This window comes from Melanotaenia boesemani, chromosome 14 (genome assembly GCF_017639745.1).
Source record: "Melanotaenia boesemani isolate fMelBoe1 chromosome 14, fMelBoe1.pri, whole genome shotgun sequence".
Lineage (NCBI taxonomy): Eukaryota > Metazoa > Chordata > Actinopteri > Atheriniformes > Melanotaeniidae > Melanotaenia > Melanotaenia boesemani.
In genome coordinates this window covers 10,926,185-10,948,514 of record NC_055695.1, presented here as the reverse complement: position 1 = coordinate 10,948,514, position 22,330 = coordinate 10,926,185, and the positions used below count along the sequence as shown (strand labels likewise).

At 37.4% G+C, this 22,330-nt stretch overlaps 2 protein-coding genes and 1 long non-coding RNA gene across 5 annotated transcripts in view; 2 read left to right on the top strand and 1 right to left on the bottom strand.

Annotated features, from left to right (window-relative positions):
- Window positions 1-2,266: 2,266 nt before the first annotated feature.
- LOC121652574 lies at window positions 2,267-3,929 on the bottom strand. Its single transcript, XR_006012635.1, has 2 exons — window positions 3,606-3,929; window positions 2,267-3,013 (listed from the first exon to the last, which is right to left on the bottom strand). It is a non-coding gene; the product is annotated as an uncharacterized LOC121652574 (long non-coding RNA).
- Window positions 3,930-6,907: 2,978 nt separating this feature from the next.
- On the top strand, window positions 6,908-14,599 carry ak4 (adenylate kinase 4). Its single transcript, XM_042006191.1, has 5 exons — window positions 6,908-7,503; window positions 8,351-8,470; window positions 10,726-10,898; window positions 12,706-12,824; window positions 13,211-14,599. The coding sequence occupies exons 1-5, from the start codon at window positions 7,362-7,364 to the stop codon at window positions 13,332-13,334; spliced, it is 678 nt and encodes a 225-aa protein (XP_041862125.1). The 5' UTR covers window positions 6,908-7,361; the 3' UTR covers window positions 13,335-14,599.
- An 824-nt stretch (window positions 14,600-15,423) lies between these two features.
- dnajc6 (DnaJ (Hsp40) homolog, subfamily C, member 6) overlaps window positions 15,424-22,330 on the top strand; it is a 35,807-nt gene continuing 28,900 nt past the window's right edge. For 2 of the 3 annotated variants that reach the window (XM_042005729.1, XM_042005728.1), the window contains exon 1: window positions 19,617-20,123. In XM_042005729.1, coding sequence (XP_041861663.1) covers window positions 19,919-20,123 — 205 coding nt within the window. In that variant the 5' untranslated portion in view covers window positions 19,617-19,918. Of the gene's footprint in view, window positions 15,708-19,616; window positions 20,124-22,330 lie in introns of those variants that run through there. The other variant, XM_042005730.1, reaches the window with a different exon arrangement.

Genomic DNA, 22,330 nt, shown 5'->3' with positions numbered 1-22,330 from the left:
GACATCACTGATTACAGCATGATAAACTCAATAATATGTGCCAAAAAAAAAGTCACAAAAGCAGTAATTCACAGTGAAATGGAGGCTTGAGTTGCTGTAGATTAATTGGTTTGGTAGATAATTTTTAACTGCTGTGTTTTGTTTGGATCACACTTGAAAAGTTTTGTCCTTTCTGTGCTAATAAAACCAGATGAAGGATTCAAATCAATATCTAGTTGTTTAGGTTTCAGAACCACATTTCTGAACACACGGTGAAAAAGCTGAAGAACTTGGCTGTCTCAACCATAAGAAGCATCAGCATTAGTCCTGCAGCGCCCCCTGTTGGCAACAATGTAGGTCAGCTGTTCAAGACGTATTTAGGGCAGTGTCCCCAGATCTGGAGCTAAAACACTCGCAGATTCTTCTTTGGTTGCTGTTTCATGGCAGTTATGACTTTACTAAAAGAGCACAGACTTAAACTACGTCAAAGTAATCGGGTTCAGATTTGGCACTTTTGTCTTAACATTAAATTGGACCGAAATGAAGAATGTCAGGATGATAATATAAGTGAATATGTACTGATTAATCCTAGTCTCTTCTAGTCTTCTCTAACCATGTTTTTTACATGAGTCAGACGAAAATTATCAAAGGAAAACTGTCGACGAGATTATGGCTAATAGACTATTTTTTTTTTTAAATAATTTTGTTCATAAGCATGTCATGTAAGATGTTTCTCTTTACTTGTAAAAGTGTTATGTATGTTTGGAATACATAGAATTTAAATTAAAATAAATGTATTACTCCATATATCATTAGATAAAAGAATAGATAAACTAAATTGGCAATTTTAATAATGTGTATGTCTATCCAGGGATCTGCAACCTTTACAATCCAAGAGCCATTTCCCCCTTAGCCCAGCTACATAAAACTCATTTAGAGCTGCAAATATTACAAGAAATTTTGAAAAAGACAACTTATCATTTTAATAAATATCTGCTAGAGGAAATTTTTGTCATTTTTTTAAGAAACCACATTTTAATTTCTGTTTTTAGGTTTTAAAATAAAGAAAAAAACTTTTATAGTAGACAGACTTTCTTTTATGGGATGTAGATATTAGTAGAAATAGTTTTTTAGAAAAGTCCATAGCTTCCAACTAATGAAAAGAAAAATAGATAGAAAAAATATTACTGGTAGTTTAGTGTCATTATGTTGTGAATTCCAATGCAATCATTCCACAACAAAAAAAAAAAAAAAGGAAAAGCTAAAACCTGCATTTGTTATTATTTCTATATTTAAAAAACATTAGTTAGTTCTTTAGCATTTTTAGCCATATATTAGGAGCCATTGTGAAGGTCCAGAGAGCCATAACTTGCGCTCAAGAGCCACAAGGTGCAGACTCCTGGTCTATCCTTTATGTGTTTTAGTACCTTTATTAGTCTTGGATTTTTTAAACAATTTAATTTCTAAAGCTTGCATGATATAGCTACTGCGTTGAAATGTTTAATTTAAAACTATTTCTAACTAAATATACTGTGACCACAAGAGTACATTTCAAAAGCAGAATAAATTTTTCAAGATATTAAATATCAAAATAAAATTAATTGTCAAATAATTAAATAACACCTCTCCTGAAGTGAAGTTAATCTTATCCTCCAAGTTATAATTTTGCATTGCACTGCTAGAATCAAACAGTAAAAACATATAATAAATACTCATGGACTTTTTGATATTAGGTTAAACATTATTTATTGGAATACAATAAACATGAAACTAAAAACCCTTTATGTGTTACATACTCACACTGCTCCACCTCTCTTTGGTCCTCTGTCATTTTAGCAGAATGTTCTCGGACTGCTTGCATCTAGTGTCAAGTTGGCAGCCATCTTCGTTATCACAGTACTGTACTTCGATGGGACAGCATCAGCACTGTGATAACTGAACCAGGGGAGCCTGTCAAATCTAGCAGTCCATGGTTTTCAGCCCATTTCTCCTCCACCATCATATCCAGCTGTTGATCAGTGAGAATCGAGAAAAGTTGCTTCTTCAACATTTTTGCAGCTCTTTAGTGGGAACTCCTGCAAAATATGTCATTTCCAACTACTTCACAGCAGCAAGAATTTCATTCTTGAAATATTATTTTCATTAACAGTACACTCCCCCTTTAAAAAAAAAACTAGGGTTAAAAACCTTTAAATTGACATTAAACTGGAGAAAACAACCCCCCCCCCCCCCCCCCAAAAAAAAACCCCAACAACCAATGGGACCAAGAGATGATAAACTAGCAAAGTTAGAGTGAGAATAAATATATATTTTTTTCCAGAGAACAAATTGTGTCAACATAGTGCCTGAACAGAAATGTCTTCAGTGTTATAACTTTAGTTCTTATATTACTATGTATTTATGCTTTTTGAAAATACAGAGATTATACTTTATAAGCATGTAATTATTATTATATCATTATTATTATAATTATTTAATAATTTTTGTCCATATGATAATGAACATGTTTATGGGATGTTTTCATGCATAGGCCTCCTATCACATGACTGTGGTGCACCCAGTCTTTAAATAGCAAATTAGACTATTTTAAAAAATGCACAATATAACTTCGTTTTTTTTTTTTTTAAGTCTGAACAATCAGTTTTAAATGTTGATAATGCACAATCATGAACACTGATTTAAGGTCAATGATATTCTACATGAAAGCCCTTTTTTTCTACATGAAATAAATGTTTTTTCTTCCATTTTTCTGCAGGACAGAAAGCTCTTCATCTCATAACGCAGTTAGAAGAATGTTTCGCTCCTTCTGGGACTCTGTCGAAGCACACTACTGTATTTTATTCATACCAAACACAAGGTTGAGTGATGTCAAGACTTGTTATGATTCTTGTCGCGGCTCCGCCCCTCCCATCCGCACGAGAAGCCTCTCGAGCAGTCGGTGTCGCTGGCCGACGTAGCGGCTCCTCCTCCTTCTCTTCAGTCCGCCCTCTGCACTTCATGTAAACAACTCCATTAGACCCCGATGCACAGGGCACTGTCCAGAAATGTACGTGTCAGACGTGCGCAGCAAATTAACATTTGTAATAACTGTATAAAAAAAGCTAAACAAGGCTGAGAAAAATCACATTTATATCCACAATGCTTCATCTGTTGTCATCAGAGACTGTAGAAAGAATCCCTTAGACTGAAGCGCGTCCGTGTTGCGTAAACCTTCTATGTAAATAACAGAATAATATAGTGGTCACGGTAGCAAGCAGCCTGGAAAATACTTCTGCTAAAAATGAGCCCGTCGGGAGAACTGAAAGAAGCGGTGCCACTGCTTGTTGCTGATTTGCACGAAAGTTCACCAAAAATAAACATAACAGTCGTTCTGTCGCCAAACAATAACACACGCACTTGTTTAAAACCGCGCTAAAATCTCTCTTAAAAGAAGACAAGAAAAGATCATTATAAGACTTATATTCGCATTGAATATTGTGCAGCCAAACGTTAACGCCCAGCATTGCATACACACCCCTTTTCTGTGCAAAAACAAATAGCATGCTGTTAGATCCAAATATTATATTATTTACTATTCATTACATTCATTGCCCGTTAAATATACAGTACATGTTGCGCAAACTTACCTGCAATCCCTGCGTTTATTTTCCCGTGTTTACATGAATATTTTTAATGACGCAGCAAGACCACACAGAGCAACGTGATTGTCGCCATTTTTTGTTGTTATTGAATTCTCCAAAACCATGTGACAAAAATTATCGTGATTTTAAAACACGCTTCCGGGTGCGCAGGCAAAAATGAGTTTCGCTAAGGTAAAAATAAAATAAAATAAAAAGACACAAGGAAATAAAGAAAAAAAAGGTTAATCTTGCGTGTTGTTTGTCTGATGGATTAGTCTGCTTACTCCACAGACTGGACGGCTGAAGGCTGTGCGCAATTTTTGACAGCCCTGGGACGCTTCCGCCGCCTTATGGCTCGCAACAAGTACTCACCAGATTCCCGTCCGCAAATAACAGAAACTCCAGGGTTTTTTTTTCTCCCCTCCTCCCGCCAACAGCGCAAAACTGTAAAACAGAATAATAATATGACCATGAGACCATAATGTAACCCGATTCGCTGGAAATATTGCCAACAAGTGATTAATTACAAAATTAGCTCCGTAACTCCATCAAAAATTGGTGCAACCACGCGATGAAAGGTTTCTGCTCAACTAAAATTCAAGATAAAAGCTTTTATAAATAATAATTTGAAAAACAAATAGGGCATACCGAGGATGATAGTTAACACTTTTTGTTTGAACGAGTGTAACTCGGTGGTTCTTTGTGCTAGAGATCTAAAGTTTTGATGTGTGGTACCCATATTTGTTTGCTATAAATGACATACATTTGGACTTCTACTACACCATCACAGATTAGCTAGTTAAATTAATGTCAAATACAAAGAGGTTTGTTGTTACAATCTACCCCGGTACCGGGGTGAGAACACTACTTGAGGATGGATGTAACAATTAAATTATTATAGTAAAAAAAGACTCACACTTGTAAATCTATGCAAGCACTTTAAAGAATAATAAAGAAGAAACCATAAACTTGTAAGACTACAAAATAATAGTAAAATAAATAAAAAAGTATACATTAAATACAATAAAAAATACAATCAAATAAATAAATAAATATATCTAACATAAAATAACGAATAAAAAAGTATAAATTAGTGTATGTTGTGTGTGTGTTTTGTATTTGAAACACTTAGAGATCTGTGGAACAATTAACAAACCACTTTTGATCAGTGTGGTGCAAAGGCTTCACTAAGTAGGTGTATTTGAACATTTAAACTGTCTGTTGAACAATAAACAAAACACTTTTGAACAGTGTGTTTTTAAGTACTTAGTAACTATTAACTACGCAAACCGCCTATGGCATAATACATTATGTTTAATTAGATAGGTAGTTAAAACCCTCCCCATGCCAGTCAGCCATTAAAAAGCTAACCGTTTTTAGCATTTAGCTTCCAAGCTAGCACTAATGCAATACTAGAGAATCTACAACTTGAGCTTATATGAGTGAAACAACTGTATCAACAACACAGTGGACACTATGCAAGAATATTCATGATGAACATTTTTACTTTCCTACCTAAAAAATATTTCTGGGGGGTTCCAGAACAGGCAGTTTACAATTCAGAGACATGAGGCTTCACCAGTGAGCTCAAGGTGTTAAGTGGACATTGACTGGGCAAACTGAGAGTGTTAGTTAGGAACGTAATAATAATAATGTTATTGCATAAAATAGACTGTTTATGCCTTGTTTTTATTTACTGACCAGATATTTGTCTTTATGAAATACGGATAAAGAGCCACATTGAAATTATTATTACATTACTTTTTTTTGGTTTGTTTTCTCCATGGAAATTTTTACAATGCATTTTAAAATAATTTAGAAAGACAAATATCTTGGCATACTGTCTTTATCTCAAAGGCATCTCTCACCATTTTAGGGGGCTGTAATACTTTATGTATTTTCATTAATTAATTCATGGGTTTTCTCAGTCACTTACATCAGATTCTTACTAATATTTAGTGTTCATTGACCTTTACCTGCAAAGCTCAAGTAAGTGAATGCAGCATGTAATGTGCTTCTGTATTTTATTTTATGTCCACACTACCATGTGATTGATCATAATGCAGCAGTTATTGCAGCATCATTTTCAGCATCAGTTCACAGCTTAACTACAAAACAACAAGCTTAATGTGGTGTCTGGTCTTATAAACTTAGATGGGACAGTGGGTACACCATTCAACAGGAGCTCCACAGTTAAACTGTTTCTCAAAAACTACAGTAGGCATATGTCATATAGTCGTGAACGGACAAGTTGTTGACACAGTAACAAGTGGCAACAAGTTCTTTTTTTTTTTTTGTACTGATGTCACTGGACAAACTTAGTACAAACCAAAGCAAAAATTTTGGGAATTACCAGCCATATTGAACTGTGACCCCTAGACAATCCTGGTGTGCATGCACCCTAAAAAATGCACTAGAGAACTTTTGCTACTGTCTCAGTGATGTGCCCCCTATCAACGTCTAATTTGGCATCCGACCTGTACCGGGAGCTCTCTTGAGCCAGTAAAAGAAGTCTTAACTTGACTCTTGTCTTATCTCTTGTTCTGCCTCTTTCTCTTTCTTTTCCTCTCTACCTCCGATAATGTTTTCTTGCGTTTCTTTGCTGAATCATGCACGTGTTTAAAATGGCCGGTGTGTTTACATCCATTTGCTAGCACATGACATGGTGCATAAGCGAAAGTCAGCTGTAAATGTCACACGGTGTCCCAAATGAAAAAGTTGTATAGTGCAGTTTTTCAGCCTCAGAATGCTGCTGGGCAATGACGGCTCCAGAAATGCACATAATAGATGTCACTGTGCCATCAAACGAGTCCAGAACGCAAAGTGTTCTGTTCTGTTATATGGATGAGCACCAAGTGAGGGCGCTATAGAATTGCATGTTTGAATGAGTGAGTTGTGACTGTGAGGAGAAGAAGAAGTTCTTTTACACAGTCAACTAAATACCACAAATTTAAGGTTGGAAAGTTACATAATGTGTCTTTAAAATCTTGTTTCATCTGTACCACTATTAATATGTTACGTTCCCCTTGCCTGTCCCACTCCATCAAAAAGATGCACCCCTGAATTAATTACTCTTCATCATATTATTTTGCTTGCTTCCTTAATATATATACCCTCTAATTTTATTTTCGCTCTTCCAGAAATGTCTAGATGTCTGGATAGATGTCTAGATAGATGTCTAGATGTCTAGATAGATAGATAGATAGATAGATAGATAGATAGATAGATAGATAGATAGATAGATAGATAGATAGGATAAGAGGAAGATGTTTTCCTTTAACACACAAGTATGAGGCTACTGGCCTAACTGACGGACATCAGTATAAAAACTACATTAACCAGTTTACCTTGCGAAATTCACTCGTCCGCATTTTTTCTGGATGATGTGCGCAGGAAAATAGGGCGTTGTGGATACTCCCTCATTCATTCGCAGAGGAAAGTCTCTCTGTTAAGGACGTACAGAAGCGACATGCATCCAGGGGAGGGCTAGAAGAGAAGAGGGGGGAAAAGAAAAAGACGTTTTTTTTTTTTTACTTACTTCAGCTGAGTTAATAGGGCAGAAGTCCCAACACGCATAGAGAGCAGGCTCTGCAAACACACACACACACGCTCAAGTGACACGCTTCTTGCATTAACAGAGTTTCAAGGCAGCTTCGGACTAGTTTTTATCGTTCATGCGTGCAGCTGACTAGGAGTTTACATTAATAACGACCATACTGAGATCTTAACTTTTTGACAGCGGCGGGTTATTTTAGAGGAAACATGGCCAAATTATTCCGTGCTGCTATCATGGGTCCACCAGGATCGGGGAAAGGAACGATATCCAAGAGGATTGCGCAAAGCTTTGGCCTGCAGTACCTGTCCAGTGGCAACTATTTAAGAGAGGGCATAGCTGACAATACAGGTAAGAGAGAGCTCTGTGCAGCAGCCCAAAGCTTAACAGGCTACTGTGGCGTCAACAGGAAGGACCAGTCCTAAATGAAACGTTTCATTTTTCTGCGCTGCATTTGTCTGTTTCACAATTATTATAGTTTCCTCCAATATAAAATGCAACAATTTTTGAGAAAAATACAATGTGAAAAAGGTGAAGGTGTACTTTTCTGGTCAACATTGGTACTTCGATTTTGCGACAGAGCACGAGACTGAGATGAAAGCAATCGATAGTTTGATATCTCTGGAATTTGCCCGTAGAGCTGTTAAAGAATGTGTTGCTTCATTTGTAGCTTTAGATGAATGCTTACTATCATCCTTCCTCACACACGTTGAACTGTTACTTTTGTCTCTAAACTTCCTTATTGCAGCTAACCAGCTGGAATCATTTTAATCCCCAGCACGTGCCAAGCTTAAATTTACTTACAGTAAAGTTGAGTCCTATGCAGAGAACTTAAGTAAAGGCATGTGTGCTCAGCTTACTAAAATGACTCAGTAAAGTTGCCTGATGTAGTAATTACACCCTTTTCCTTTTTAATTTCTAGGCCTGTGAAATCAAGAGGCGTGTTTGTTTGGTGAACTCTGTGACTCTTGTGAATATTTTTGTAATGTAAGAGTGGGCCACACAGTTTCCAGTGTAAGTTAAAATGAAAAGGATAGGAAGAGGTTACAGGCTTTGGGTTGCAGTGACAGAGCCTACTCAGATGGTGACACTGGATACAACAGGCTCTGTTCTGTCATGCCCTGTCTATTCTAACTGCAGTATCAGGAAACACAATCAAGCATGCTTTGCCTATCTTTACCTGACTGTTGTGTGTCAGAGGCTGGGGTGATGGCAAAGACCTACATAGAGAGAGGAATGCTGGTGCCTGACCATGTGATGACCAGACTGATGCTGTCCAAACTGGAACAGCTGAGTGGCCACAGCTGGTTGCTGGACGGTAAGACAAGTAATGCCTTTGTTACAGTGTATTGTAATGATGCACAAAAGAAACCAAAAGGTTCAATATAGCTGTCTCTGTCCTTTGTCTTGAGAATTTGTAATGAGGAAACTCTGCTTTTTATAATGCAACCTTATGGGAGTAGTGGAAACTACTCCAGCTAGCCCTAAAATCTGATTGGCCAGTACAGATGCCACCCCTCAGAATCCAACAAGTGATAGCTGTTATAGAGGCAAGGCCATATGCAAGCACTTTTACAAACATGTCCACAAAGTTTCAGCTGAAAGGCAAACTTTGTGTCATGTTACAGCGCTGAAAGAGAGTTTCTTTGAAATAAAATCAGTAATTTTTCAACTTTTAAACCAAGAGGATAAACCAAGCATCAATCTGAAAAGAGTTTTACTTTACTTTATTAATATTTCTTAGATTAATGATTCAACAGCCTTCTTCAGGTCATAAGGCATCTTCTGACTTAGCCACTGCAAAGAATTTATTAACCTCTGTATTTTGTTGCTCATTTACTTGCACATTCGAGGTCATTGTATTGTTGCATCACCCGACCCCTTCAGGTCACAGACTTCTGCCCTGTGAACTTTCTTGAAACAAAATGGATTTCTTGGGCTTGAAGAAAGAAGTTGTGATGCCCAAACCACTGTGCTGTTGGATTGACTTTACTTAGAAACTGACATTTACATTTAAATGCATTTACATTTACTTTACACCACTAAACTTAGCACAAAAAAATGAAAGAAATTTTAGTGTTTTTTTTTTTTTCTTTTTATTATTTCTTTGTTGTAACCATGCTTCATGGCAAAAAAAAAAAACAAACAGTAAGCCGTTGAAAAGCCTGCTTATTTTCCCTTTAAAATATTTGTGACCCCTATGATAAACTTCAAATCTTCTATATTAGGCAGAATGAGCTGGTTGGCATTGGCAGAGGAGATTTTGGCTAATTTAATGGGCGCAATCCACATCCTCAACTCTGTGGCTTATCCCACAAATGAAATTTCCTTACAAATGCGGGTCAATGACCGTTTTCACTACCAGGGGGAGTAGTTATTTCCCTTCATGAGGTCACAAAGGGAAAGATCTCAGACTCGCCCGTTTGAGCACTTATTCGCTAAAAAGTGGAACAAGTGAGAGAGGAGACAGAACTTTCTCAGTTTTGGGCCTCACACACAGACTATGAGGACACATATGACTGTTAGAAAACCTTTAGAAAGTGTGTTTTGCATAATATGGGAATCAAATCAATCAAATGTAAATGCTAAATTATGCACTGAAAACTCCTTGAGTTTGAAATGGTTTACCAGGCTGAAAGTCTGTTTTGTTTTTTCTTTTTATGTGAATTGTTACTTTTTTTAAAAACTATGACATCACTCGTGCTCATTTAAAGATAATATGATGAAAAGCTTAAATACTTTTAAACTTTTAGTTGCTGTTTCTTTTTTCTTTTTTTTTTCAACAAAAGTTTTATTTTTAACAGTATTGGTTTAAGATAAAACAGTACGGGGCGATGTGTAAGTCAACTGGCTGAGCAGCTGCCCCATGTACCGAGACTACAGGTCCTCGATGCAGCCGGCCCAGGTTCAAGTCCTGGTCTGGGGTCCTTTGCTGCAGGTCCTTCCCTGCTCTCTCTGACCCATTTTTCCTGTCCAGCTACTGTTAAAATAAAGGCCCCTAGAGCCTAAAAATCCTTAAATATATATAACATCATTTATATTTTCCCAGAATTCCAAAGTTGGTGCATCTTGCAAAACATCTTGGCAAAACCTCCACATTCACTGTTTTGTTAACATACCTTATGAGGGTATTGTGGGTCTTCTTGAAATGGCAACATAAGCAGGTCACAGCATCTTCTCCAAGGTTAAATATTACCTACTATGGTTGAGAGAGGTGCCAAACATTGATGAAACAAACCAAGTTAAATAGATCAAAACCTTGAAAGATGATCAGTAATTAACAAGTCATTATGTAAACAAGGAATTAAAAAAAATCAAGGTTACACACACACATATACATGCGTCTAAATTGTCTCAATCATGTTTATTTCATTATTAAGAAGTTTATTATCGATTTGCAACTTTTAAACTTCCTGAAACTGTAAAATGGCAGATTTTACAAATATATTTAGTTACTAACTTAACTATTGCAGATAGAAAAACAACGGTCATGTCTCATTATAAAACACACACTTTTCCTGGTTAACAGTGTCTCACACATTCCCATCCCTCCCTCTGATACTATGTATCCAGGTTTTCCCCGGACGCTGGCCCAGGCCCTGGCCCTGAACAATCTGTATCAGCTCGACTTAGTCATCAGCCTCAACATCCCTTATGAGACTCTGAAGGAACGACTGATTGACCGCTGGATCCATCCATCTAGCGGTAGAGTTTACAACATGGGCTTCAACCCACCCCGAGTGCAGGTGTGAGACGTCTGAAAGCGACAATATTTCACACATTCAGATTTGATCTGTTTTTGTAGCCACTGTTTCTTCCCCACTTAGATTGTGTCAGTGCTTTCCGAAGCTGGAAAATAATCGATGTCTTGCTTTAGGAGAGTCAAAGGAGGAGGAATCTTCCCCAAATCTGGTAACTAGTGAGAATGGAGTGCTGTTGACCTCAGTTAGGGGTAAAATCTGGTGCTGGAGGGAATAGTTTGAGAATCTTCACAACCAGTCTGATGTCCTCTATTAATTTTTTTTATTTTTTTTTTTTTGCTCTTGGGCTCTCCTTATAGTTGATGGATGTAACATCACTGCTCTGTGTGAAGTGAGAACTCTCTGAGCTTTAAAACTGCAGCACTGGCTTTGTTTGATAGATGCTAGAGCACCGTTTGGGATAAGGAATATCCTAAAAGGACCATAGAAGAAGGTGGTACACGTGTACACAATTTTGAAGAAGTTTCCTGTGATGAAGTCGTTGCTGCACCTGAGGCTACTGGATCTACTCACAGAATAAAAACATATTTATGTTTGGAAGAATTTTGGCCACTGACAGCCATTGTTTGGTGTTTGAAGTAATTTCTATGCCCATCTTAATCACTAAATATCAGTAATTCTTACACACTGTACCTTTACAGCATATGAATGTGGTATATGTGCAAATCTTTACATAATTACAGAACCACGGGTTGACTTTTCCAGCAGAGCAAATCAAATCAAACATGATACACCACAGGATAGCTAATCTGTTACCACTTACTAGTTGATCAGTAAAAAAAGCCACCTCTTCACCCACCCATCTTGCATTGGACTGGCAAACTCTGTAAAACCCTGTCTGATGTTTATTTTTGTCCTTGTTACTTTGTTGGTTACACACTATGTAGTGATTTCTTAGGACCCTTTGTGGTATCTGCCTTGTGTTTTTATTTACCCAACTTCTGCCACATTTTTTTTTAAACATTATTGAAACATTGAAATTATAGTCAAAGTATGTTGTTAAATAGTTATTGTCAAGTGATGTAGATGTAGAATAGAATAGAAATACTTTATTAATCCCTTCGGAGAGCCCTCAGGTGTAATACCTTATAATAAATTAGTGTGGTTCCAGGCTGGAAAACAACATTGCTGTACACTGCTGTGTCCAAGCACTCTCGGGCAGTTTCTGGTCTGGGAACAGGCTATAACATTTTAACCCTTCCTGTGAAAGTCTACGCCAGGGTAGTGGAGAGATCATTCCTGCTGATATTTAAATCATGGATTCATTGGAGAGCTGTGCAGTTACACTGTAGTCATAAAAAACTGGACAATCGCAGAAACAACGGAGGAGGCTTAGATGCTCGTCTAACAGCTTTCATCTGTTTTGTGGACCTGGAGCAGGTTGTGTATCACATGGTGTTCTTTGGGAAATGTTTTAGGACTATGGGATGTCAGTCTCTTTACTATTCAGCTATTTGCTTCACATACATCTAGTGTGAGAACTTGGTTGGCATTGGTGGAGACACAGGTGAAATTATACAAACATATAAATGCCTCTGGAATGACAAAAACATATTAATTAAATGCATTGTTAAATGCAAACAAACAAATTGAGAAAAAGAGACAATTACATTTAAAAAAATGGACAGGCAAAAATGTAAAAAATAATATAAAGAATACAGGACTATAATATAAAAACATTTTTACATGAAATTTTAAATAAATGATTATGTTGTGATGTAATTAATTTTGTTCAAGTTTTTATTGTCTGATATATTGCTGCATTGTAGTGACCTTGGTTTGTCATCCTCAGGGTAAGGATGACGTTACAGGGGACCCACTGATTCAGCATGATGACGACAAACCAGAAGCCCTGATGGCCAGACTCAGACACTACAAGGAAGTGGCAAAGCCTGTCATAGACTTGTACAAGTCAGTCAGAACTTCCTATTTATTGTGGACAGTCTGTAATCAGAGTTTTTAACTGTGAATTTATAGGATAGCGGCTATTCTTTTCAAACGTGCACAACTTAAAAAAAAATCTGTTTTCCTTTAGAGGAATTTAACAGAATTTAGTAAACCGATTCTTATTTTTGCTTGAGGTGGGAAGTTGTTTTAGCTTTTGTTATTATGATCCACCTGAATCCTCATTTGAATTACTACGGGTTGAGTCTTGGTGTTATAGGATGCAGGTTTTGTTTGTGGTTTTATTACTTTTCTATGTAAGATCAACATTTCAGAGTCAAATTTTTAATAAATGCTCTATAATTTACACAATCCACTTTCCCACATCCTCCTTCTCCATTGTCTTCACTCAGATCACAAGGAATCCTGCACTCATTTTCTGGTACAGAGACAGACAGGATTTGGCCATACATCAACTCTCTCCTCACCACCAAGATGCAAACACTGCCAGCAGACACCTGTCAGCAAACACCCTGACATCGCTTCAACTGAAGAGATTGCAGTGAGGAAGTGGGTGATATCTTTAATACAGGATGGATGATGGTTTAAAGAAATGCACTAATCAGCATGTTAGTCAGTTTTTCCTTTAAAATACCTTTTTTTTTTTTTTTTTTTGGAAACCAAAAATGAAGGGGAATGGTATTAAACATATGACCAAATCACTAAATGTCATATGGGAATATGATCCATAGCACATTCTTTCTCTTCAACTTAAATCAGGTTCATGACAGTTGTAGGATAGATTTCAGTTAAGAAAATTCAAACAAATTTTAGTCTCACAACCTGCAAATCGTCCATTTAAAATGTTTAATGAACCAGTTTTTATTTTTTTTTTGTCAGCTTTGTGATAACAAAACAAAAACAAAAAAACTATTTTCACTGTATTGATAATAATCTTTACTTTGTTACTGGGTTGCATGCAGTCATGTTTGGGTGTGTACAAGAAGCCCTTGCAGTCGCTCTGCAGCTTTCTGTGCCTGAGATGCCTTAAATGTTGTTACATTCCTTTTCTCATGTTGCTTTAGGAGTTTCATCCACAAAATGTGATCTTTTTGTTGGGATGTTTTTTCAGTTTTGGTTTTAAATATGAACAATAGGTCATTTTTAGGATTCTGATATTATCTTACATATGTAGTGTTTTTTCTGCAGATTTGAATGTACTTTATAAATCAGTGATGCAGAATGAACTATTTGTAAAACATCAGATTTTTCTAGAATTTTTTTTATTATTGTTGTTAGTGATTGTTTGAGATTTATGATGACTCACCTAATAGCTCACCATTTACCAGCTGAAACTTACCTTCTGTAATAACTCAGACACACTACCGTGGACCAATGAGCAGCAAACCAACCAAGATTGAATAAATTTGTATTGTTTTTCAGCTTTGTGACAATGTTGGCCTTGCAGTTTTGTAACTTTCTGTGAGTTTTCTTTTGTCACTTTATTTAGTAAGAAGCCACTAAATAGAAACAAATGAGATGTTGAGGTATTTTGAATGTCATTCTATAGATGGAAGGCCAAAGAAAAATGAAATGTCATTTTATTAGTGTACAATCTTGCATCTTAGATCTATACTATGCTTTTGATCCCCCTTCTGTGGTATGGTGGTATGAAAGTTTTAAAATGTAAGCCTCCATATCCTGCTGCTTTTATGTAACACAGTAACGTTTTTGCCCTGTTCACATATCATGCAAACCAAACATGTTACATTTCAAGAACAATAAAACTTATTGGACCCATGGCTATTTTTTGCATGAATTATACTTGCACTGAAATGTCTTTTTTTATGTATATAATATTCTGTGAGAGAAACAAACTGATATATATTAATTTGATCATACAGGGTGTAGGTGATTTGTAAAGCTAAAGTTTTTTTTAATGTATTAGTATGTTCAAACATTAAACAAAAGGGTTGTGCAGGCACATAAATGTTTGAAAAAGTTGGTTTTCCAACCACATACAACATAATGTTTCTTTCATGTGAGTCACTTGAGCTGCAGCTGTGCTTGAAAGGTGCAACATAAACAAAGAAATTACTTACAATCAGTGACATTTATTCTTTCTTTTCTGTCTTACAGGATCCACTTCCTTTCCAATCCTTTCAGTTTTGTAGATAAAGCCCATGTGCATTAGAGCTTGAGGTGAAACTCTTGCCCCACTATGTCTCGCATTGTCATACGATTGCCTTTGACAGAAGGTATACCTTTGTTTGATAGGTTTAGGTTTACATGAATACAGCAAGATAAATATTAGTTTATCGATCACATTCCGAACCGATTCTGAATAGCAAAAAGTTGTCAGTGTCACTTAACAGGACCTCTGCTGGTTGAAAACCAGTTAGTGATGTAAAAATATTTCAAATTTGCACGATAATTCAGTGCAAATCGCTGAGTTTATGTTTCATTTTTTAGTTCCTGCAGGTGTCTTGTGTGACATTTTATTGTTCATCCAATCTCTTTAGTCCACTCCAGGTTTTCCTGTTCCTGGTAGGATGCACTGAGCGCGGCGCTACTGTACAGATCCATAAACATCCACAGCGGTGCTGTCAACCTGCTTACGCTTATCCACATCATCTACAGATCTACAAACAGCAATCGAGGAACCTTTGTTTTCTGATCTTAAGCCAAAATGTGATTATATGATGATAGCTTGGCACTTCCTCTCCTTCCACCGACAGAAATCCTGACAGGACAGCGTTGTCTCGCGGGACGTCTAACGCCTTGACCTCTGACTGGCAGCGAATGACAAATCAAAGGTCGGTGTTTGTGCGCGGAGCCGGATTTCAAAGCGCATCTCCAGCAGGGCACAAGACGGCGCTCCTGGGAGAATGATAGAAAGCGCTCTGACAGGTACGATCATCTGCTAAATTTTTCGTTTGTTTTCATTTATTTAATCAGATTGTAAAAATCTCAGCCTCCTTGCATTGGCTCAAATCTGAGATCGAAGAGGATAGCATCATGATCTGTGCTCTGATGTTACATAATACCAGGCTACCTCTGGAAATCGTGACCACTTCGCCCCACAGTGCATCTGTAATAGACGTACAGCTTTATTAGTTTATTTTTTATGAACATGCACATATTCCAGGCAAGCATTACGTGTTTTACACGTCTATTTATTTTCAATTAGGCCTTGATACAAATTCATTTGCATTAAAAAACTTGCCCTCGGCACGAGGCCTGTTTGGGATGCGCACACGCGCAGTACGAATGACATCATTTGAGATATTTCTGTCAGAAGAGTCAGGGTTTTGACATAATTTCCGATGTCATAAAAATCTTTTCCTAATGCAAGAAAAATCACACAAACTGTTATTTCAGTCTCTTTATTAATGACATCAAGCCCTCTTCAGTTGACTGAATGAACATGGGGGCACTTCAAACTGTTGGATATTTCTGTCAGCGGAAGATTGGATGCATCTCCAGGAAAACATTAGAAGCATTTAGTCTGAGAATAATTTCGAGAGGCCTGATATTGTATAGGCCAAAAGAAAAAAAGCTCGGTTGTTCATGAGTACTGTTTAACCGAGATGCCAGTCGTGTTTTTGTAAATAGTTTAATCATAACCTCCATCTTTATCACCCAGGAACGACTATATTCTGAGAGGACAGCTCCTCTCCGCTTGGCCAATAGCGCACCATCACATCACCAAGCGTCACGCGCATCACGTGAACAGCTTAAAGCGGCTTGGTTTCGTGCGCTAATCGTCTGTCAGTGACACACTTTTGTTTTTGCACCAGCTTTAGGCAATCTAGTCATCCAGGATGTTGTGCACTGAAACAGCCATTCAAGATAAGCAACCAGTAACTTACACATCGATTCAAAGTTAAAGATTCAAAGTGCAGCCTTTATAATCTCTCTAATTAAACCTGCAGGTGTGCAAAGGGGTTAGGTTATTTCCGATTAGGGGCAAAGATACCGGACGAGTCAGGAAAGAGATCCTCATTTTGTTCACAACAGTTCATCAGCATAAATAATGGAATGAGAAAATGTATCTCACAAGGAATTTATCTCACAAGGAAAGCTTCCACTGTGGCCTTAGAAAGTCACTTGCTACACAGGAAAGGACTTGGACAGAATCTCGAAGTCTCACACACTTAGCCACTAGTTAAGAGTGAGAGCCCTGATCCAGCAGATTCCTGGTTTCTGCTTTAACTGGAATAGAGATAATCACTAATCCTCAATCCTCAATGTATACTTTACAATGGTAAAAACTAGTAAAAAAATGGTGAAACACCTTGAGTAAAATGTTACAACCACAGCATGTCATAAAGATCATAAAAGTGGCACTCAGCAGAATATTTAAAGGCTTATAAAGAATTTGTAAAGGAAAAAATTTCTTTTAGAAAGGCAAGGGTTTGCTTTCCATTTATAAGCAACACACACACACACACAGTAAGAGTGGTGGCATGTCTTGAGAAGCTTTGACTCTTATAATGAAAAAGATTAGGAAAAATAAGGTTTCTGGGGAGGATTTTTAAAACTGAGATAATTACAGAATACAAAAAGCCAAGCCAAAATGCAGAAGCAGTGTTTTTTAAAAAAAAAATTAAGTACCTTTACTGCTTCCTGGTAGCTAAGATGATAAGTAGCATCCTGCTTGGACCAACAATCATTGCTGCCCATCAATCTTGGAAAAGCCTGCATGACAAATAAAATCATACAGAAAATGATTTTATTAAGTTATCACTCCTGTACATGTCACTGATACATTAGGTGTACTTTCGTTTATGTTTGTGTGTAACATGTCTTGTATTATTGTTTATTTGAGGTGTTACTTGCATCAGTTATAGACCGGGTAAGGACCACAAGTTTTTTCTTTCCTGATGCATAACAAAGAAGGCAGTCTTTAAACACAAGAAATAAAAAGTGAAAGACGTGGTCTTTGATCCTGAATCTATACAGTATAAAAACTTCCTTTGACTGAAAACATTACTAAGGCATATATGTTGGCAATGAGAAACGGTGTGTTTTCAATATATACTTTATTTGATGCATGTAAAAAGCTGGGACAGAAGTCTGAAAAACGTACAGGGAATATATTTTTTTCAGTTAGATACTGAAAAAGGGGTTTTAATGAGTCTAACATTTTTAAAACAATGTTGTAAATAAGCTCCCAGGGTTCCTTATGAAGGACTCACAAAATGTCATTTAGAGCTCCTATTTTCCAAATTCAGCTTCAGAGCATTTAATTGCAGATTATTGAACAGCTTTCTCTGGTTTGTTTTGTACATATTAGCAGCTCAGAAAAACCTGCAGTTTATCAGATTTCAGTAGAGGTCACCAAGTCATGCCACAGCTTTATATTTAACAAGAAGGTTTTGTTCTGGGCTTGTCATCCACGTTTTTACAGTAGCATACCCACATCCAAAAGAGTTAAACTAAAATGCAAATTACATTTTCTAGAAACATGCTGGTTCTTTTGGAGTAATAAACAGAAGAAAAAGATGCTGAATCACTTAATGTTTAACGTTTACTTGAAAATCAACTGAAATGGTCACTTAATTTTGTTGATGGTCAAAACAGTTATCAAACTAATTATTTAAGTTCCATTTTTCATATTCATATTCAAAAATTGACAAAAATTGATCAGAAAACCTAACTAAATAAATCAATACATACCAAAGAACCTGTTTTAACATAGATGTAAATTACTGATCATGCACTGAGCACGGATCTTGCAGTGCACCTGCTGTGCATCAAGCATGTAGGCCATCAAGTGGCAAATATTAGTAAAGACAGTGAGGAGCTTGATATGAAGCTGCTTGGTAACAATGCAGCGACAGCATGCTGTATCCGGTTATGGCGAGGGCATCGTTCCTCCCTTTTGGACATTCCGTTCCGGCTGTGCTTTGAGCTCCCGTCTGCTGTCCAAAAAGGGTTTCCCAGGCTCATGTCCTCTTTTTCAGAACCATGCTGGGTTTCTGTTGCCAAGGGACAGGGCACAGGAAGGAAACAACCCATAGCTGATCAGGGTTTTGTCCTGCAGGGACCTGGGGTCAGAACACAAAAATTAGACCTAGAATGACAAATTTGGAACGAACTAATTGACCTTATATATGGATCAACATCCAAAGTTGTTGTTGTTGTTGTTGTTTTTACCCCCCCCCCCCCCCCCAAAAAAAACAAAAAAACAAAAAAGAAAAACAGTTTCATGTCTTACATTATGACCACAAAGCACAAAGATCATGAAAAGACAAATGACACTTGTTCATTTTTAAGCAAAACTCAGATCAGAAATTTCCTATATTATGATCCCAAAGCTTCTAAACACACCTATCTTCTTTTTCTTCTTTCCAGTCATTGTTTTTTGCAGTTATTCTGGCAGTGTACTATATAAGGCTTTAGATAAAGAGAATATTTTCCCTTGAATTACATGAATGATGCAAATGATGTTGAGTGAAAACAACTAAGATGCAGGCAGATTTCCACTTAAATTATTTTGTCAATTATATGAAGTTACTTTATTTTTTCATGAAGCTCAGATTTGGCTGTAAGAAAAATTTAACTGACTCTGCTTTTGCATCATTACAATTCGCACATGACTTTTAATTGGAGGACATTTACAATACCATTGTGGTATAAATATATATTATTTTTATTTCTGAAACAGTTCAGTAATTGCACTTCATTGTTTGTGTAAAATCATGTTTTGAATCAGTGGGGAAAAGCCTTGTGGTGTCAGCTAGTGACGATGTGAATAATTGATGCATCATTCGAGGACCGTGAGTTGGGGCGGATTTCCCTTTAACTCGGTGGAGGACTACAGCGGACGGCAGCAGCTTCGTAGTAAAAATGCGGCGCTGAGAAAACGAGGAGGCGATACAGAGAGAAAGAGAGAGCAGAGCAGCCGGTATTTTTTTTTTGTCCTCAGAAAGAAGAGGAGACCGGTTTCCTCCCTTCCTCTGCCCTCGGACATGTGGAGCACTTAGCAGTAGCAGCAGCAGCAGCAGCGCGAGGAGCAACGCAGCCTGTGGCGGCGGCGACGCGGCGTAGCGTTTAGCCCTACACGTCTTTGGGACTTATTTTGTCTTTTAATATATATTTTGTATCCTTTGGTAATGAGCTTACTGGGGGCCTACAAAAAAAAGACTAGTTACGATGGCTATGAATGTTTGCAGCTGGTCGATAGCGGCGGAGACAGATTCAGCATCAGCAGAGGGAGCAGCGGCGGCGGCGGCGGCACTCTCGGCTCCATAGCGGCCACCCTCGGACCGAAGGCAGGCCCGCTGAGAGAGGAGGACTGCAGCACCATGGACAGCTCAGGTAAGCGTCCTCGTCGCCTTAGGTCGTTTGGAGGTGCTGACATGGATAGAACTTAAGTCCGGATATGACGACTTTACAGTCTTAACAGGGCCTGTAGCTGTCCTGGTAGACATGATAATGGCTAACAACAGTGAAAGTAGCCTGTTCAGGGACGCTACAGCTTACATGTGGGCATGTGCAGCCACTACCAAAGATGTCTTATTTAATAATAAACCTATTCGATTGAGCTTCACATTATATATCAGATATTCTGGTGTTTGATCATATAAAAGATGGAAAAGATATTAAGTTTTTACAGACAATATTGAGGGATATCAAGTTTTAAAACCACATTTCTTGGCTCTTCAAATCATGTTCATGTGCTCACTACAATAGATCTTTAATGTCAGTGTCTGAATGAATCCTGTATCAATTTCAAGCAGCAGAAGCTAAAATTAATCAACATAATCATGATAATCAAGTTATTATGAATAATGTCTTGTCATCCAGTTAATCACACTTAAAACTATGATATAATATTTGATGAGAAAGGTGTGTGTTCTCATCCAGTTGTATACTATTAATCAGGTAAATTGATTTTGATTTGTTTTTCTCATTTTGATGATAAACAACCAACTTATCATCAATGATTATGTTACTTTTTGTGATTCTTTACTGAGAAACAAAGGAATAAAAGTAAACAGCACTAACTTAAGTGACTTAAGTGAAGTTTTGATTATAGACAAAAATAACTATGATGAGTAAAAAATATTTAAGGCCAGAGAAGCTTGTTAGTAGAGTCTGGTTTTGCCCTATGTTCACCTCACTGCAGAGGTTTATGGAGCCAGCCAGCTTCCAGGGAACATTTGTGTGAAACAAAAGAGGTGTGGGAGGGTCAGTGGGGAGAGGGGATTGGGGGTGGGGGGCGATGGGTTGTGTCAGATGTCTGTCTGGACTGGCGGCATTACCCACTCTCTTACTGTCGGTCTTTTTGATGTGAGTTTGTGACCCTCTCTCTGTGTGTGTGTTTTGAGTCCAACTGCCCCATTTACACAGAGCCGGATATTGAAGGCTAAAGGTTGGCATGAAAGAGGGGGGCACTTTTAAACAAACCATTTTATCTCACTGACAGAGCCAAGAGCTCTTTGTGCTGTCTATTTCCACTTTTGTCTTATTTTTTGGTTGCTGAGCCCTCTGCTGCTGTTTTACTTGATAGATCTGGTATCAGAGCCTCCCCTGGAGTCTGCATTAGCAAGATTTGTCACTGTATCTGGCCCAGCAGTCTGCACATTCCCACACCCATCTGGACACAGCAGCACAAGTACCAGCTAGCAGACTAACACAGATGCAAGAGGCAGATTCAAGTAAACATGCAGGGAAATAAAACAGGAAAAGATAAAAGTATACTTTCCAAATACTGCAGTTGTAATTGACTTTTGGTCGGGGAAACAACAAGAGAAACACATCAGAAGGTTATTTTTCTGGCTTCCCCCAAATCTTTTATCATGGAGTGTTGCCTCTTTAGGCCTCTAATGGTGATAAAAACTAATCAACCTACAATGTTTAGAGAGAAAGTTGTTTTTCTATGATTACATCTGATTACTTTCACAGCATTTTAACATATTCTATTTACAGGGATTAGAAGCAGGTATGACTTACTTTGAACAAGGCAACAGTCAAAAAGGTTGGGACCACAGCATTAGCTTCATAAATCTAATTTTTAAGCAGACAAAGCTCTCCGATCTCTCAGAATTACTCTTGTGAGGTAATATGGTGTGAGTCCACATCATTAAGCCTGACAAAATAGCACTAAACCTCTCAGGGAGCGTACTCAGGACATCTGGAGATGTTCTATGGTGGCACCCAGACATAAACAGTAAAGCCTTTGGGTGCTGTGACAGACTTCACATTGTCTGACTTCAGTGTTACATCTGTTTAAATACTCATTTTTTCCTAATCTCTGCCAGTGTAAATGTATCGGATCAGTTATATTTAACAGTAAAATAAAGTCAGGATTCAAGATTTTATTGTCATTTTTAATATGTACAAGTCCACATAAAAACAAATAATAGTACAAAAGAGAAAAAAGTTCATACACTAATCCTTATCCTAATCCTTATATATATAACACACACTACTATATGTTTTCATATAGTAGTATTACGCACACTAATATAAAGTAACACAACTATATAAAACACCAATAAATTATATATATATAAAGTTAC